The sequence below is a fragment of the Chinchilla lanigera genome, unplaced genomic scaffold (assembly GCF_000276665.1).
Source record: "Chinchilla lanigera isolate Chin_1 unplaced genomic scaffold, ChiLan1.0 scaffold00144, whole genome shotgun sequence".
NCBI lineage: Eukaryota > Metazoa > Chordata > Mammalia > Rodentia > Chinchillidae > Chinchilla > Chinchilla lanigera.
Window position 1 is genome coordinate 1504650 of NW_004955545.1, and position 16354 is coordinate 1521003.

Here is a 16354-nt window from a genome sequence, read left to right on the forward strand (position 1 = left end):
GGGAGCCAGGTGAATGTACGGCTCTCGGCAGCCCGGGGGGGACGGGCGGCAGGAGGAGGCAGAGGGCGGCGGAGGAGGAGCCCCCCAGCAGCGAGCGGCGAGCGACTGACCGCGGCCTTCTGACCAGGACCGGAGCAGGGCCCCGAGCCCCTGGGCCTGGGGAGACGCACTTCTCCCCCACCTCTACTTCAGCAGCTCCGGCCCGCGGACCCGACGGCTGAGAGGTGAGTGTACCCTACTTCTGTCTCCTGGCTCGGGGTCCACTAGACCCGAGACTACTGCAGTGTCCTTCGTCTGTCCTGTAAGTGGGACCCCCCCACACACACACACGCATGCAGACCCGATTCTCGTCAGTCCCCTTCCTGGTGCCTTCCTAGGTCTCTGAAATTGGTTTTAAACTGAGAGGAAAGGTACTAAAGGCACTACGGCCGCCCCCCCCAACCCTGGGCGGAGGGTCCCCAGAAACTTTCTCTGCACTTCTCCCGAGATCAGACACTGTCAGCTCCGGGATGGAGAGAGGGTGAAGCGCCGCTGAGCGTTCCCCTGGGCTCCTTCGTGACTTCAGGGGGAGACCCCAGCCCCGACCGAGTTTAGGGAATGGAAATGCTGAGGGACTCTAACTAGGACAGCGCGCCCCCCTGGCGCCCCCTGGCGCGGTGGGTTGGACCCCGGCCAGTTGCTTGGGGGGGGGGCGCGGGAGGAGCGGCAGCTTGGGGGAAAGTTACCGGCTGGACTATTTGGTTTCTTGCGCTCCCAGAGCCGCACTCTCCGTCCGCGGTGGGGCTGGGCGACAACCTGGGAACGACGCGGCACGACCCCTCTCCCCCTAGCCCGCCCTCGGCCCAGCGGCCGCCTTTCCGAGCTAGCTAGTGCTCACAGACCCGAGATCGCGGGTGGGTGACTGGGAGGACTTCTACCTAACACCCGTCGTGGCGCCGGCGCACCTGCCCTACCTAGAGTGAGGGTCGCTACTGTGTTGTAGAACCTAGTGTGTGTCGTCGGCAGACGGTTTCCATGGGGGGGGGGCTCTGCATTCAATTCCCATCTTTCTCTCCCCTCCTCCCACCCCACCCCAAGTAAGAGAGCGACGTGTCCCGGGCCGGGGGGGGGGCAGCGTGGGCAGCGGGTTGTGCCCGGACACGTGCCTGCCCAGGCGCCCCGGCCCTGCTAGTGTTTGGAGAGAGGGCGGGTCACCTGCCCCCCGCCCCGCACAACCCCCATGTATCAAAGGGCGGCTGAGACGTGGTGAGACCTCGGGGCGCCCTGGGGGGCGGGGGGGGGCAGGGAGCCTGGGTCCGGAGCAGGGGAGGGGCAGAGGCGCCGGTGCTAGCTGACCCACAGGAAACGAGCGCTGCTGACCTAGTTTGGGACACCGGAAGTGGGTGCTGGGGAGAGGGGGAGACCGGCAGGCTGTCCTGGCTTCCGGGCCAGGTGGAGGGTGTTCTTGAATTGACCCCCGCCCTAATGCCTTGGAGACCCCTAGCTGCAGCTGAGGACCAGAATGAGTCAGCGCAGCTATTTCCCCTTCCCCCAACTTATTCCTAGGGAGGGAGACCGTTTATCAGGGTCGAGGGGAGCCAGATTGGGCAGTGAGGGGTTAAAGCAGGATGGGGACTCTCTGTTCCCTGAGGGAGTGTGTGCTGTGTGTGTGTGGGGTGGCCTGAAGACTGGAGGATTATGGAGTTGCCTCCTGCTGTCCCACACACACCAACTGGTTTGGTCACCCCTGTACCCTCCTGGCACTACTGGTAGAGCTGGCATGAAGTGGGCATCAGGTTGGGAGGAGATATTGAGCATAAGGAGTGTTTTTTCTGGGCAGAAGAAGGGCATATTTGTGACCTGCTCTGAGTGGTAGTTAGTGCTCCTCCTTAGTGGTAACTGGGGAGCAGGGCAGGGGGCTCCCCCTGGAGCAGCTGATGAAACAAGGAGAAATCTCTGCCAGTGCCTCCTGTCCCTGGCCCCCGGGACCCTGGCTCCCCCAGCGTGCCTCTGTTACACGGTTGCTGTGGGCACGAGGCTGCCTGCTGGCACCCCCAGACACTGTCCCCTCCCTTGGGTACCAAACCCCCCCAGCCTTGGCACAGGGGTCAAGAAGGGGTTAATACCATCAAAAAGGGGCTCTTGGGAAGAAAGAAGGCAGTGCCCACTAGGCTCAGGTGTCAAGAAGACAGGCCCACTTTCAGTCCTGCCCAATGTGGACCCCAGTGTCTGGGAGACAGGTGCTGACCTCTTATCCCTTCCCATGGTGCCCCCTGGCACCCAGGGCCCCCAGCTCCTCCTTGGCCTACTGCCTGCCCCAGGAGGGCGCGGCGGGCAGCGGGGGCTGGGCTAACAATGCACCATCGGGCCCTTTGTGTGCTTGCACTTGGCACCCTGGGGAAGGATGGGGGAGGGGGCCCAGCGGGCATGGGGGGCGGAGCGCCTCTGGGGTGGGGACAGTGAAGACTGGGGGAGAGAAGCAGAGAATGAAAGCAGGTGGGGAGGAAAGGGAAGTAGGTCAGATAGGGTGCCGGCCCCCCATTCCAAGCCAAGTCTGAGAGAACCAGCCTTGGATCCTATGGCCGCCTGGATGGCATCACACTGGAGCCTGAGACACAGCTTCAGACTGGGCATTCAGGGTCAGAAGTTATTGCCCAGGGGACTGCTCAGATGGAGGAGGCCGGGCTTGGTACTGCCCCTTTCTTGATGGCTGAGAGACCCAGTTCTTCTGGCCCAGGGCCAAGGCCTCAAGATGGGGAGTGAATGGGCTCCAGGCAGGGCACTGCCCTCTGATAGAAGCCTCTGGGCCTGCTTTGGGGCATCCTGCCTCCAGCCTGCTTGGCTCCTTGACCTTCCTGAGAGTTAAGGCTGCTTTGCCACCAGGCCTTGGGGCCTATGCCTGTGGGTTAAGGGAGGAAGGTGAGGACAAGCAGACGGATAGGACCCTGGCATGGGGTGTGCCCGCTCTGGCCTCTTCCCCCTCCTTCTGCTGAGTAAACTCGTGAGTAAACTTGACGTTTTGCCCGGACAGTTTGAAGTTGCCTCGGTGCTCCCCCCCAGTCCTGCCAACACACAAGCGGCCAGGCGCCAAGGCGGGACTGGGGGGCTGGGGGGAAGGGGAGAGAGCTACTGACTGTCATCTCTCCTTAAGGGGTTGGGGAGGGCAAGAAATACCCCACCCACCCAGCCATGCTCAGGTCTTGGCAGGAGTCTTGGCTAAGGCCTGTCAGCATCTGTCCGAGAGCCTTAGAAAGCATAGAAAAAGTGTCCCCAAAGCAAGTCCTCTGCAGATCCCTGACCTCCACCTCTGCCGCCTCCACTTCCACCTGCTGCCCGGCCCCCCGAGATGCCATCTTTAATGTTCACAGACTGCCTGACCCAGGGGAAAAGCTACCTTTAGCAAATTCCTTAGGCAAGCCAAAGAGGGCTGCGCACTACGTTCTGTTCCACAGTCTGGGATTGGTAGGAGGTGGATCACTTTGGCATCTTAGCCTTCTCTTCCCTGAGTCCCCTCTCCCTAGCTCCCATAGCCTCTGCCCTGCCCTGTCCTTGACCTCAACACCTGGACCTCACCCCTCACAGACCTGCACTATATTTTTCATCAGGCCCAGCTGTGCCTTCCCCAAGTGCTTCCTCTGCCTTCTAGCTTTTTCCCAGAAACTGGTCAGCCTTCAGAGCTTCCTAGTCAGCAAATATCTGTGCCAGATCTAGGAGTTGAGGGTCCCCCCAGCAAAATAGGGCCGATAGAAAGCAAACAGAGAGGTGACCCCCACTAATACATCATTTGCTACCTCTTGACATCATTGATTCCTCTTCTGCCTTCGCAGGTCACTAGCACGGCAGGGGAAATGCCTTCCCAGTCCCTGCCAGGCCTCAGAGTGGGGCTCCCCCAAGCCCTTGCTTTCAACCTCATGTCTCTGGCTTCAGTTTCCTTCCTGTTTCCACTGCCCCCCCAACTCCTCCCCACCCATATGCCCCTTTCAACAGACATCCTCTCCTCCTTCCTTCCTCCTTTCCTCCTCCTTTGCCTGGGAGCGGGGGTCCTCTCGCCCCACCATGGACCTTCTAGCTCTTGTTCAACACAGTCTCTTTGGAGATTTGTACCCAAGTCCTCTGCCCTCCCTACCCCATCAGCTAGGCTCTTGGGAAGAGAACACAGGGCTTCTCAAGGGAACTACAACTCCCAAGTTACACAAAGCAATTGTGATGCATACTGGGAGTTGTAGTCCTTGAGCTCTCATTTTGGCAAAGTCTGTAAGTGTTTTTGGATGAGGGTAAAAAGCCAGGGCTGAATGGGTTATAACACAGGTACCCTCTGCATCCCCTTACTTTGTTCTTGCCATTCCAGACCCACATGACACTGTGTACCTAAGACTGACATTCCTGTCCCCTGCTGAGACACACTACCTATTCTCACCTTGGTGCCTCACCCTAGAGATGCCCACACCCTGCCCTGCTGCCCCTGGCAGGGGTGGGATGAGGGGCCCCATGAACTCCCTCCCTGCCCCCTGCCCTCCAGGCTGGTTCCCTCCCTTTATGGGGATCAAAGGGCAGGGAGCAGCCCCACCCTACTCCCTTGCAGACTGCAGGCATTAGACTAGGACTGAGGAATTGCAGGGACTTTGGTGCCCAAGCATCTGCTTGGCCAGGGGGAATGCTGGGAGGTTAGAGCCTGGTGACAGGGAGTGACATTGGCCCCCACCCTGGAGTTTGGAGTCTTTGGAAACTGCTCCCAGGGCTGTCCATACCTCCTCAGCTCACTTGTATAGGCCTTGACCAATGTGCTGTCTCTTGAGGTGGCTTGACAACAGGGTCTTAGGTCTTATCTATAGGGCCTAGGGGCCTGGGCTTGCCTGGCTGGCTGGCACCAAGGCACAGAGGTGACCCTCCCCCACCCCAGGCCCACAGTTGGCATGGGGCACTGGGAGCAGGGGGGTAGAAGGGAGAGGAGGGCAGGACTGCCAGCATCCTGGTGGGTAGGTGCCAACCGGGCCGGGAGCTGGTGAGGGGCAGCAGGCCAGCGGCACTGAGCCAGCAGCTGTTGGGGGGAAAGGGGAGGGGATACTTCAGGGGCATTTCTGTGGTCCCCCCTCAAGCCTAGCAGGACTTGGGATGGACTAGCATCTAGAGGATACTAGGGTACCCCTTGTTTAAAGGACCCTAGGAGTTGTTTAAGTGAAAATTTATGGCCCACCCATCTCTGGGCTCAGAGCCCTCCTGAGTTGCCCCTCAGGCCCAGGCGGGTCCCACCCAACCGGCCAGGGTGGCAGTGGCTTGCGCAAGGGGTGGGGCTAGGCTCTTCCCAGCAGATGCCCCCTCCCAGCTCCTTCCTCTTTCGGTGCCCACAGCTCCCCCATTTGTCTGTCCCCCTCAAGCCACCTCTGTCCCCCTGATCCTCTTGGCCACTGGGGGCTGGCATGCGTGCTGCCCCCTGGCCTGGTTGGCAGGGGCTGGCACCCAAGCAAGGAACTGTGGTATGTGAGTGGGTTTGGGGTGAGGCTCTAGGAGGGCGGGGTGCCGGCTTGCTCAGCCCCTCAGGGCCCCAGCCCAGTACAGGGTGGGGAGAATTCGGCAGTTCCCAGGGGGGCTGAAGGGCCCACTGGGGTCTGGAGGGCCTCCTCCCTCCTCCCACATCCCTGAGGGTCTGGGACCCGGGACCTGGGCACCTGTCACCCAGGAACTGACTGTCCAGGCTTCCCCTCCTCCCTCTTTGGCCACTGTCACCTTCTGTCCCCACCCCGCCCTTCTTCCTTCTCCTGGTCCCACCTCCAGCAACCTCTCCACTTGCTCCTCCTCACCTCTGTCCTCCTGGACTGTCCCAGTTCCTACCTTTCCTACCCCTCACCTTTTTCCCCTTTAGGACTGAGTAAGGACAGGCGGGGGTGGGGACGGCTGGGGCTTCGGGCACTGCAGGCAGAGGCTCCGGGCCCTCTCCCACGCTGCCAGCCCTCCGGTAACCCCTCCCTCCAAGCTGGAAGGAGGGGGACAGCACCCAGAGGGTTAAGGCTGTAGGGGGAGGGGCTGGCCCAGGTCGTGGGCGGCCCCTTTGAAGGAGAGCTGGAGCGGGGAACAGCCACCCTACCTCCCCCCAGCCTAGCCCTCCCCAGCCCCTCCCAGCGTGCTGCCCCCAGGGGCCAGGAGGAGTTGCTGGCAAGGCCCCTCAGCGTCCAGGTGAGTAGGCCTGCTCTGGCTTGAGAGGTCAGGCCCCAGGGGAGGCTCCAAGGCCTAGAATTGGCCAAGGGTCAGAGAAGGACCAAAAAACAGGCTTGGAAGAGGGTTCCAGACTTTACTGGGGGCTGTAGGGACCTGAGGGTCTGAGGAGCTAAAGTTGGGGAGTCTTCAGAGTCTGAGGGACCCAAGAAGAGTAGGAGAGGTAGAAGGGCCTACAGGAGCTGAGTGATTGCTGGGCCAGCCTAGGAGGTTGGACAGGCTGGCAGGGAGCCGGGCTCCGGGGATCGGGCTGGGGTGTCCTCTGGGGCTGGGGGGCTCAGGTTTCTGCCGGCGGCTTGGCGGGTGTGGGGTTACCAGGCAGCTCGGTTACCCAGCCAGAGACACTAGGCTGGGGGAGGGGGGCACAGGGCAGACCCTGGCACCTTGCGCTGCCTCCTCGGGCCCTGAGGGGAGCTGGCATGGCCCAGGCAGTGTTCCCTACTGGGAACCCTGGTGAACAGGGTCTATCCAGTGGGCAGTTGCCTGGGCCATGGTGGGCACCCTCTGGGGAAAGTCCAGCCTCTCCAGAGCTGGAAACTCTGACAGACAGAGAGGCACTGGTTGTCCCCCTCACCCCACATCCGCTCTCTCTGCACACCCCTCCGCCATTTATTCTCCCCAACTGGCCCCCAAATTTTGGTCCCCTGCTTCATCCAGAAAGAGCATGTGAGTTCTCTAAATGCAACCATGTCTTGGCAAGACCAGGCCTTGGAAGGCAGGCCCTTGGTTTAATTCTTTTGCCCTCTCTTTTCCACACATTCCCAAAGAGAAAAGAAGGGATGCTAGGGGCAGGGAGCATATGGAGAAGTGAGAGAAGCAAAGCGAAGGGGAAGAAAAAAGGAGAGGTAGGGGTGGTTTTTAGCTGGAGGGGACCGATCCAGTAGAGAAGAGATGAGGGGCCGGCAAAGGTGGAAGGAAGGAAAGCAAAGGATAAATCGTGTGGAGGGAGGACAAGGGTCAGAAAAGGTAAGAAGGGGACAGAAAGAGGAGTCTCAGGAGCGGGTCAGGAGTGAGGGTGGCTGATGGGCAGTGGGTACCCAGACGTGGAGGGGCGGAAGGCTGGGAAAGAGAACGGCCCACCTTCCATCCTCCGCCATCTTTTATCTTCCTCCCCTTTCCCTTGAAGCGGCTAAGACACTGTAGGCTATGGATGGTGTCCTGAAAAGAAATATGGAGAAGCAATAAGGTCTCCCTTATTCAGGAGCCCCCGCACTGGGATTGGGGGGATCTTGAGGGGGAGGCTTAACCCCCAGGGCACCGGGAAGCAGCCAGCTCCCCTCGCCTCCTTCCCCCTTCGTGGCTTGCGGTCTCTCTTCCCCGCCTCGGCCCCCAGGAAGTGTGAGTGCTGGGGGTGGTGAGGTTAGGAGGGGGGAAGCGTCACATGGGGGATGGGGAAGGCATGCACAAGCTTGGAGGGGCTGGGGGGCAGGAGGAGACAGGCTCCCTAAGTGACCTGGGTATCCCCCGTGCAGAAGACCTCTCCTGGGAAGCCCTTCCAGTCCTGCAGTGATATGTGCCTCAGCCCCTTCACTGCCCCCCAACGGGGCAGTCCAGGTGGCTGTGGCCGTGGGCCCCGGAGTCCCTGGGAAGGGGTGGCAGAAGCCAAGGAACAAGGATCCCTGGGTCCCTGAGGATTCTAGATTGGCCACCCAATTTCCTCACTCCCCTGGTCCAGCCACAGGCCCAAACCCTGGCTTTGTGCAAGCTTAGGGCCAAAAAAACAGGAAGAGAACCTGAGGCTGGAGTTGGGGTGGAGGGTGGGGGTAGAAAGAAGAAAGAAGTAAAGGGGGGTGGGTAGCCGCAGGGCACTAGGAACACAGTGAAGAATCTTAGGTCCCTTCATCACCCCTAGCAGGAGGATGTCGCAGCCCGGTCCTCATCCTCTCTCAGCCAAGCTACTGCTCCAGGAGAAGCCTGGCCAGGTCTCTCTCAGGCTCCCTGGCAGAGCCTAGGGTAGGGGCCTTGGAGCCTTGATGGGGGGGCACTTTGTGCCTGTGTCTCAGGCCCATATCTATTTTCTCCACTGCTAATCCTGGTTCCGCCTGCTGCCCCCCACACTAAGCCTCACTCCCCTAATCCCCAGGGTGGGGGGGAAGAGGGACCAGCTTTACTCAGCTGCCCCATTCAGGGCCTCCTATCCCTGCCCTTCAGCTGGCTCAAGCCAGCAGTGTTGGCCCTGGTGCCCCCCACCCGGCGCTAGACACAGCCCGAGGTCAGCACCTGGGAAAGGGCTTCAGTCGTGTCTTTTCTCTTTCCAAGACAGGACCAGTGTCCTCTGCTTTTGGTTTCTTGGTGGTGGACCCACCTTGGCAGGTGCCTTTGGACACTGAGGGATAGATGACAGGGACTTGCACCTTTGTCCCCTCCCACCTTTCTCACCCTCAAGTCTTCCCCCAACCGAAGACGGGCAGGCTTGACTCAGGGCCCAGTTTCAAGAGAGCTGCCCACCGGCTTGGCCGGTCTAGCAGGCCTGACAGTGAGGGGAGCCTGGGGGGTGGCGGGAAAGAGGGGAGCGATGGGGCGGGGCCCCCAGTTCTTCCCCCTACCAGGCAAACAGACCAAACAGACCTTACCTGGTTCCTTGGCACAGCTGCCCCCCCAACTGCCACACACACCCATGCCCACAAGGTCTTAGCAAGAGGGGGCATGCCAGGTTGGGTGGGGATGGGGCATCATCCTGGGCTCTCTGGGATGCAGAAGAGGGAAGGGTGCACAAGGTGGGGTAGGCACCCTGACCCCATGGCTCCACTCTGCCAAAAGAGAGGGGGGGCTTCTACCCTGCCCTCCGAGATGAGGCTAGGAGTACCCCCTTGGCCTGGTTGGCACCAGCAGAGTTCCAGGCGGCGGCTCTGCTGGCATGGGTGCTAGAGCCCTGGGTAAGGTCTGGGGACGTTTCCCAGAATCTGGAGAGGCGTAGGAACACCTGCTCCTCCCTTTATGCCCTTGCTGCTCCTCCTTCCTTGCTGCCTCTTGGCCTTGGGCATTGAATTTGGACCTAAGGGGTTAAGCACCCACCCTTACACAAGCCCTATGTGAGTTGTGTTTTGAACCAGCCTGAGCCTGTGACCTGACAGCAGGGTCAGCCAATCAGCACCCTGCCACGCCAAGTTGCCATGGAGACTGGCCCTGGGGTGGGAGAAAGGCGGGTTTAGTGGGAATGGGTGGGGTGGGTAGGGAAGGAGAAGAGAGGGCTAGGGTGAGCCACATGCCTGTGGGTGCCCAGCTCCTAACCAATGAACTGTGAGGACAGCCCCGCCCATTCTCCTAGAAGGGACAGGATCCAGTTGGGCCCAGGAGGTTGCCCACTGTTGCTTAGGTGGCCACCACTTCCACTGCTGCTGCCTCCCACCTGGTTTTTGTTTGTTCCTAAGTCCTGGGGCCATTTGCTACTTGTTCTATTTGTAATGTACTGGCAGGAAGAAGACCCAAAAGGAGCAGGGAAAACTCCCAGACTGCTTGGCCCCAGGGAGAGAAGTGGCTTGGGAACTTAAGGTGGGAATGGGCGGCCTATACAGAGGTACCCAGGTGTGGCTTCCAAGCATAAACAGACACGTGGGGGCTGCTGTCTCAAGGCTTCCTTGCAGGAGTCCTGGCGCTGCAGTAAAGGTGGCAGGCAGAGAGGCAGACAGGGACAATGGTGTTCTTGTGTCCCAAAGAGGAAATCTGTGGCCCTTGACTCCCCTCACCTTGCAAAAAAACCTTTCCCCAGCAATGGCCAGGCCTGAACAGCTGCTGGCATGTTAGAGAGGACACTGACAACTGTCCCAAGCTCATTTGGACTGCCTTTAATAATTTAGATGAAGAACAGGCCTTCTCAGGAAGGGAAGTGACTTGTCCAAGGTCAGGTAACCAGGCTCCCTCAGGGTGCTTGGAGGGAGGGAGGCCATCTGTGTTTGGAATCTGCCCCAGGCGAGGCCAAGGCAGACCACTTATTGCACCCCTACTGTGTGTTAGGCAAAGTTGTGTTATACTTGGTCTCATTCACAACAACCCCAGGAGTCAGCTGGAATTCTCCCATTTTATAAGATGAGGAAAGAGGCTTGAAGATTAAGTCACTCGCTTAAGGTCACAGAGCTAATCTGTGGCAGAGCAAGAATTCAAACTCAAGCCTGGCTGACCCTAGAACCTAGCTCTTTCCAGGACCCAACAAAATGTCTCCAGTCGCTCCAGTTCCACACAAAGTCAGGGCTGAAGGGCTGGGCCCTCAGGGCTTCCACTCCCACCCCTGCTTGTGCAGTTGAGGGAAGTCAAGTGCAGGGAGAAGTGACTTGCCCAAGGTCATTCAGAAGACAGAACAGCAGAGCCAGGACTCCAAGCCAGTCTCCCCACTTCCAGGCCAGAGTCAGGCCACGAACCCTGTCCCCCACCCTGCTGAGGACGACATGGTCTGTGCTGCCACTGCTCTGCCTCTTGTGGCTGGGCCCTGGTGAGGGGAGCATTGAGGGGGAGCTACAGCTGTGCGGAGGGAGGGGCTGTCCTGGAATGGGGAGGGAGAGGAGGTGGGTAGCTGGGGGGATGGGGGTAGCACTGGAACTTGGCCTATTGGCAGTAGGGGAGGGGGCGGGGGTGATGCTTATCTGTGTGGGGCAGGAAGCACCCTCGCCAGTGACACCCCAGCAAAGGGTGGCTGCTCCTTGGCCCCTTGGGGGAGGGGAGGGTGTGGGGGAAGGGATGCTGGGAGCTGTTTCCCTTTTGGCCTCTAGAAGGAGGCATCTCGAAGGGGAGATGCACTTTTGGTGGCAAGGAGGAAGAGGATGGTGCTTGCAGGGGAAGACACTTGTTTGCACAATGTCTTACTGTGTGGTAGGCCCTGTGGGAGAGAACCTGGTCCAGTGTGAATCTGAATGCTCTCATCGGCCCCTCCTGTGCTATGAGGAGCCATGAGGAGGCTCTGTCATAAAGATGGTTATCCAGTTTTCAGGTGAACTGAGGCCAGGTGCTAAAGTCACCAGAGTCCTTCAGCCAGTGCTTCGTGAGACCTAAGCCAGCCCAGTGCTTCTTCTGAGGGATAAGAAGGGCGAAAGTGAAGCGCAGGTCCCTAGAACGGAGCCAGACAGGAGGGCTCCTGTTCTCCTGGAGGTGGCTCATAATGGCACAGTGATGTGGACATGGACTCGGGGACACCACAGGGCTTAAACTCTGTGCCCCATGTGACTCAGAAAGTCACCTTGTCTGCCTGAACTTAGTTCCCTTGTCTGTGAAATGGATGACAATCATCCTTTGCAAGGATGTAAAGTACCTAGCTGGCTTGTGGCCGTCCCTCACTAAGCATGGGCCAGTGTCAGCATCCCTTCCCCGGTGCCCTTGGAAGGCTGAATGGTCTTAACCTCCCCCTCTGCTTGACCCTGCAGAAGATGGGGAGCCCCGAGGACGACTTGATTGGAATTCCATTCCCGGACCACAGCAGTGAGCTCCTGAGCTGCCTCAATGAACAGCGCCAGCTGGGCCACCTATGCGACCTCACCATCCGGACGCAAGGCCTTGAGTACCGCACACACAGGGCTGTGCTGGCCGCCTGCAGCCACTACTTCAAGAAGCTCTTCACTGAGGGTGGGGGGGCCGTCATGGGAACAGGGGGTGGTGGGACAGCTGCTGGGGGAGCCGGGGCTGGCGTGTGTGAGCTGGACTTTGTAGGGCCAGAGGCGCTGGGTGCCCTGCTTGAATTTGCCTACACGGCCACATTGACCACCAGCAGCGCCAACATGCCGGCTGTGCTCCAGGCTGCCCGGCTGCTGGAGATCCCCTGTGTCATCGCTGCCTGCATGGAGATTCTGCAAGGCAGTGGGCTGGAAGCTCCCAGCCCAGATGAGGATGACTGTGAGCGAGCCCGACAGTACCTGGAGGCCTTTGCCACTGCCACCGCCACGGCCTCGGGAGTTCCCAACGGTGAAGACAGCCCTCCGCAGGTGCCCCTCTTACCACCACCGCTGCCACCACCTCGGCCTGTTGCCCGCCGCAGCCGCAAGCCCCGAAAAGCTTTCCTACAAACCAAGGGGGCCCGGGCCAACCACCTAGTACCTGAGGTGCCTGCTGCATTGCCCACCCATCCCTTGACCTACGAGGAGGAGGAAGTCGGCAGAATGGGCAGCACTGGGGGCAGTGGGCTGGGCGACAGCTACAGCCCCCCCACAGGGACTGCCTCGCCTCCTGAGGGGCCCCTGAGCTATGAGGGCTATGAGGGTGAAGAAGAGGAGGAGGAGCTGGTTTATCCCCCAGCCTACGGGCTGGCACAGGGCAGTGGGCCCTCCCTGTCTCCAGAGGAGCTGGGCTCTGATGAGGATGCCATTGATCCTGACCTGATGGCCTATCTGAGTTCCCTGCACCAGGATGCCCTGGCACCAGGCCTGGATGGCCAGGACAAGCTGGTTCGTAAACGCCGCTCCCAGATGCCCCAGGAGTGCCCAGTCTGCCACAAGATAATCCATGGAGCAGGCAAACTGCCGCGCCACATGAGGACCCATACGGGTGAGAAGCCCTTTGTCTGTGAGGTCTGCGGCGTCCGCTTCACCAGGTGAGCACCAAGGGGATATGGGGCCCAGCAGGGGCGGAGCGTGTTGGAGTATGATCTGAGTGGATCCAGGTGGTCCTAGAGAGACAACAGGATGTGTGAAGTGATAGGAGAAACCAGGAGAGACTGTGTGTGTGTGTACGGGGGTCTGGTGCCTAAGGTCACAAGGGAGGCAGAAAGTGATATTGGCAGGGCCTAGTTAAACTGAAGGCAAGTGGTAGGTACTGGGGGCAAGAAGGAGGCAATGAGATGGGAGTGGGACAAGGCCCGGGAGCGTGACCAGGAGGAGGTGAGATCCCATCCTGACCGCCACCCTTGCTTCCTCCACCCCTGCCACACTAGGAATGACAAGCTGAAGATCCACATGAGGAAGCACACAGGAGAGCGACCCTACTCGTGCCCGCATTGCCCAGCCCGCTTCCTGCACAGCTACGACCTCAAGAACCACATGCACCTGCATACGGGGGACCGGCCCTATGAGTGCCACCTGTGCCACAAGGCTTTCGCCAAGGAGGACCACCTGCAGCGCCACCTCAAAGGCCAGAACTGCCTGGAGGTGCGCACCCGGCGGCGCCGCAAGGACGATGCGCCACCCCACTACCCACCGCCCTCCACCGCCACCTCATCTCCTGCTGGCCTTGACCTCTCCAATGGCCACCTGGACACCTTCCGCCTCTCTCTGGCTCGATTCTGGGAGCAGTCAGCCCCCTCGGGGGCCCCGGTCTCTACCCCGGGGCCCCCTGATGAGGAGGAGGAGGAGGGGGCACCCACTACACCCCAGGCTGAAGGTGCCGTGGAGTCCTCTTAAAGAGGCGTGAGTGGCCAGGCTGGAGTAGCAGAGGCTGGAGCAGCAAAGGCTGGGGACACCATGCCAAGCAACGGGAGCACGAAGGGACACAGAGCAGAGATCACAAGCACCGAGGCCGTCAGAGTCAAGTCAGCCCCTTTGCCCCAGAGCCCTCATTCCAGTTTGGAGCTGAGGTGGTTTTGGGCCAGGGGCTTCCTGGATTGTGGCGATCCCCATGAGTGATACATATGATGCTATGTATATATTTATAGCTCTGTTGTAAAGGTGGGCTCCCTGTCCCCAGCTGCTCCTGGGGAGCAGAAGCAATAATGTATTTCTTCTTTTTGGGGTCCCACTTCGGCTATGCGGGTTTCTAGAAGGCAGGGGCTTGGGACCAAAGCCTTGCCCCTGCTCCCATGCCTCTTGGGGGTTTTGGCTGTGTAAGGGGGTGAAGGACTGCCCCTCCTTCCTGGTTTCTGTTCCCTTTTCCCAGCGGCGAATTATGCAAAAGGGGTGGCAAAGGAAGGGTAGGTGGGGAAAGCAAGGTAGAGAGGCTTGAAGGCTGAGGGTGGGGGACGACTGGGCCTGTAAGGAAGGAGCCATCCCAGTCCCCTCCGCCCTGCTCCAGCGCTGAGTCATGGGGTCCTGGAGAAGAGGGGCGGGGTGGCCTGATCTGCTCGCCCGCCCCTGGGGGCAGCGGGAGGGCCCCGCCCAGCCTAGGGAGCCGCTGCACAGCGCTCCCTCCCTCCTCCCTCTGCGTCCCCGGGCAGGGAATGTCTTGTTCCCGCCGCTCCCTCCCCGGGGCCAGAGGGCAGGGCGGGCCGGGCGCGTCTCCCCTCTTCTGCCTACCTCCTCCCCGCCCAGGTGCGAGCCGGAGCCGCCACCGCGGCCGCCCCTGACTCACGCCGCCCCCGGGCTGGCGGGGCGCAGGGTGTGGGACCGGGTGAGGGGTTGGGGAGCCTGGCGGGCAGCAGGCAAGCCGGCGCCACCTGGCGGCCGAGCCCTGCGCAAATGGGCGAGCGCCCCCCGCGGCCATTGGGCGCCAGCTGTCTTCCTGCCCCCCAGGAGCCCCGGCCCGCAGACTGGCGCGTTCTCTCGGAGGTGGTGGGTTGCGTTGCGGTCCTGTGGAAGAGGGACCCCTTCTCAGATCCTTGCCAGCCGGCCGCCTTGTGGGTCAGGGGAAAAGAATCCTCTCACTTCCCCTAGGATTGAATCCACCCTCATCTGTACATAGCCTCTTCTGTTGGTTTTGTTGAAATCTAGTTTCAGATTTTTAACTCCCCCATTCTGCTGGGGGCCGGGGAGTGTCCCCAACCCCTTCCTCGCTGGGTGCTGGACCCCCATTGCGGCCTGGGCTCCGCCTTGCACTATTTTCCCTCATTGGCCTGGTGGCCCCCTTCCTTCTCCAAGGGGCAGGTTCAGGGGCCCGGTGCTCAACCCCCTTCCCATGTACCCCTATGCCCATTTGCACAGCTGCCCAGGTACCCCCAACAGTGGGGAGGGGTCACAGGGAAGGGGTAGTGGAACCAGTCCCTGTATCTATTTAAAAAGTGATGATGTAATATATTGGGGTGGGAGGGCAGGTCGGTGCCCTGGGCCTCACCTTAGCATTTCAGGTGATGAGGGGAGCCCAGGGCAGGGGAGACCTGGGGCCTGGCCCCAGAGAGTGGGTCAATGTGGCCTCCCCTCTCCCTACTGTGGCTTTCCCATTCAGTGCCTTAGGAGGGGAGGTGTTCCCCTCCTCTCCTGTTCCCTTCCCCTAGCCCTGCCCCCCCCCACCTTGGGTGTAAGCGACAGGAAGAAATAATAATTTAAGATTCACACTTGTGTCCACTTTTGGTTCCTTTATTTTCGGAGTGGATGGGAGGAGGGATCAGGAGGAGAGGGAGGTGAGAGACAGAGGGTTCTGGGGAGGGGGCTGCTGAGGGGCAGAGGATTTCTGAGGGGATGAGAAATCCAGGCAGATCCTGGGTGGGTTTCAGGCAGGAGCCATGGCCATGTGCTACCTCTGCTAAATCCCCTTGTCCTCCAGGTCACTGGGGAGGAGAGGGAAGGGACAGCTCTATCGCCAATGTTTTGTTTTCACAGGTGTCCCTGCCCCTGCCCCATCTGCTCAGATCCAGCTCCTGTTATTTACCAGCGGCTCCTGCTCTCCTGGCCCCTGAGGCATACCAGCCCCAGGCTGGAGATAGCTTCTGATTTTAGGCTTATGCTGAGGGATGGGTGGGCAGTGACTCGCCCAAGGTCACGTAGCTAGTACGGGCAAAACTACTGGTGACCTCAGCTGTTGCCTTGCTCAAGGCTCAGCTGCCCGCTGCTGACCCAGCCTTTTAACTTCCCTGGGCCTCTGGAACTGCTGAAAGAAAGCCTTGCCTCCCTTTGCAGCTCTGGGCTTATTAACCACCTCTGTGCCTGCCCTACAGCTTCTTTTGCAGGGCCTCCAGGTGGAGGCAGCTTAGCCTTCTCGTGCCCCAGTGTTCCCTGTGAAGCCCTCAGCTATTGCAACAGCTGTATCACTGGCACTGTGACAGCTGATCCTTCAGACACCTTGCCACATCCATCCAGGGTGCCAGTACTGGACTTGGGCTACTCGTGTGGCCCAGCAGCCTCCTCACAGGAGGACCTGACTCCTTGGCTTTCTTTTTTTTTTGTCTTTTTGAGACAGGGTCTCGCTATGCAGTTCAGGCTGGCCTTGAGCTTACTTTGTAGCCCAGGCTGATCTCGAACTTGCAACGATCCTTCTGTCTCAGTCTCCCAAGTACTGGGATTACAGGTGTGCGCCACCACGCCCGGCAATATACTTACTTTCATTTAGATAATTACTTTTTTACTTTCATTGTGAATTTCATTCCATTAATAGTGGTTGAACT

General features: G+C 60.1%; 2 protein-coding genes across 10 annotated transcripts in view; one reads left to right on the top strand and one right to left on the bottom strand.

Moving 5' to 3' along the window:
- Positions 1 to 6: 6 nt before the first annotated feature.
- Zbtb7b (zinc finger and BTB domain containing 7B) lies at positions 7 to 15305 on the top strand. 3 transcript variants are annotated; one of them, XM_005411541.2, is made up of 3 exons: positions 7 to 224; positions 11541 to 12700; positions 13040 to 15305. In XM_005411541.2, exons 2-3 carry the CDS (start codon positions 11544 to 11546, stop codon positions 13503 to 13505), a joined length of 1623 nt encoding a protein of 540 aa, XP_005411598.1. In that variant the 5' UTR covers positions 7 to 224; positions 11541 to 11543; the 3' UTR covers positions 13506 to 15305. The 3 variants fall into 3 exon arrangements, with proteins under 3 accessions (XP_005411598.1, XP_013363759.1, XP_005411599.1); XM_013508305.1 differs by lacking the exon at positions 7 to 224 and adding an exon at positions 5320 to 5453; XM_005411542.2 differs by lacking the exon at positions 7 to 224 and adding an exon at positions 5527 to 6150.
- The window catches only part of Dcst2 (DC-STAMP domain containing 2), a 10949-nt gene continuing 8862 nt past the window's right edge, over positions 14268 to 16354 (bottom strand). For all 7 annotated transcript variants that reach the window (XM_013508303.1, XM_013508302.1, XM_013508301.1 and 4 more), the window contains one exon: positions 14268 to 15520. In XM_013508303.1, the coding sequence (XP_013363757.1) occupies positions 15496 to 15520 (25 nt within the window). In that variant the 3' untranslated portion in view covers positions 14268 to 15495. The remainder of the gene's footprint in view (positions 15521 to 16354) is intronic.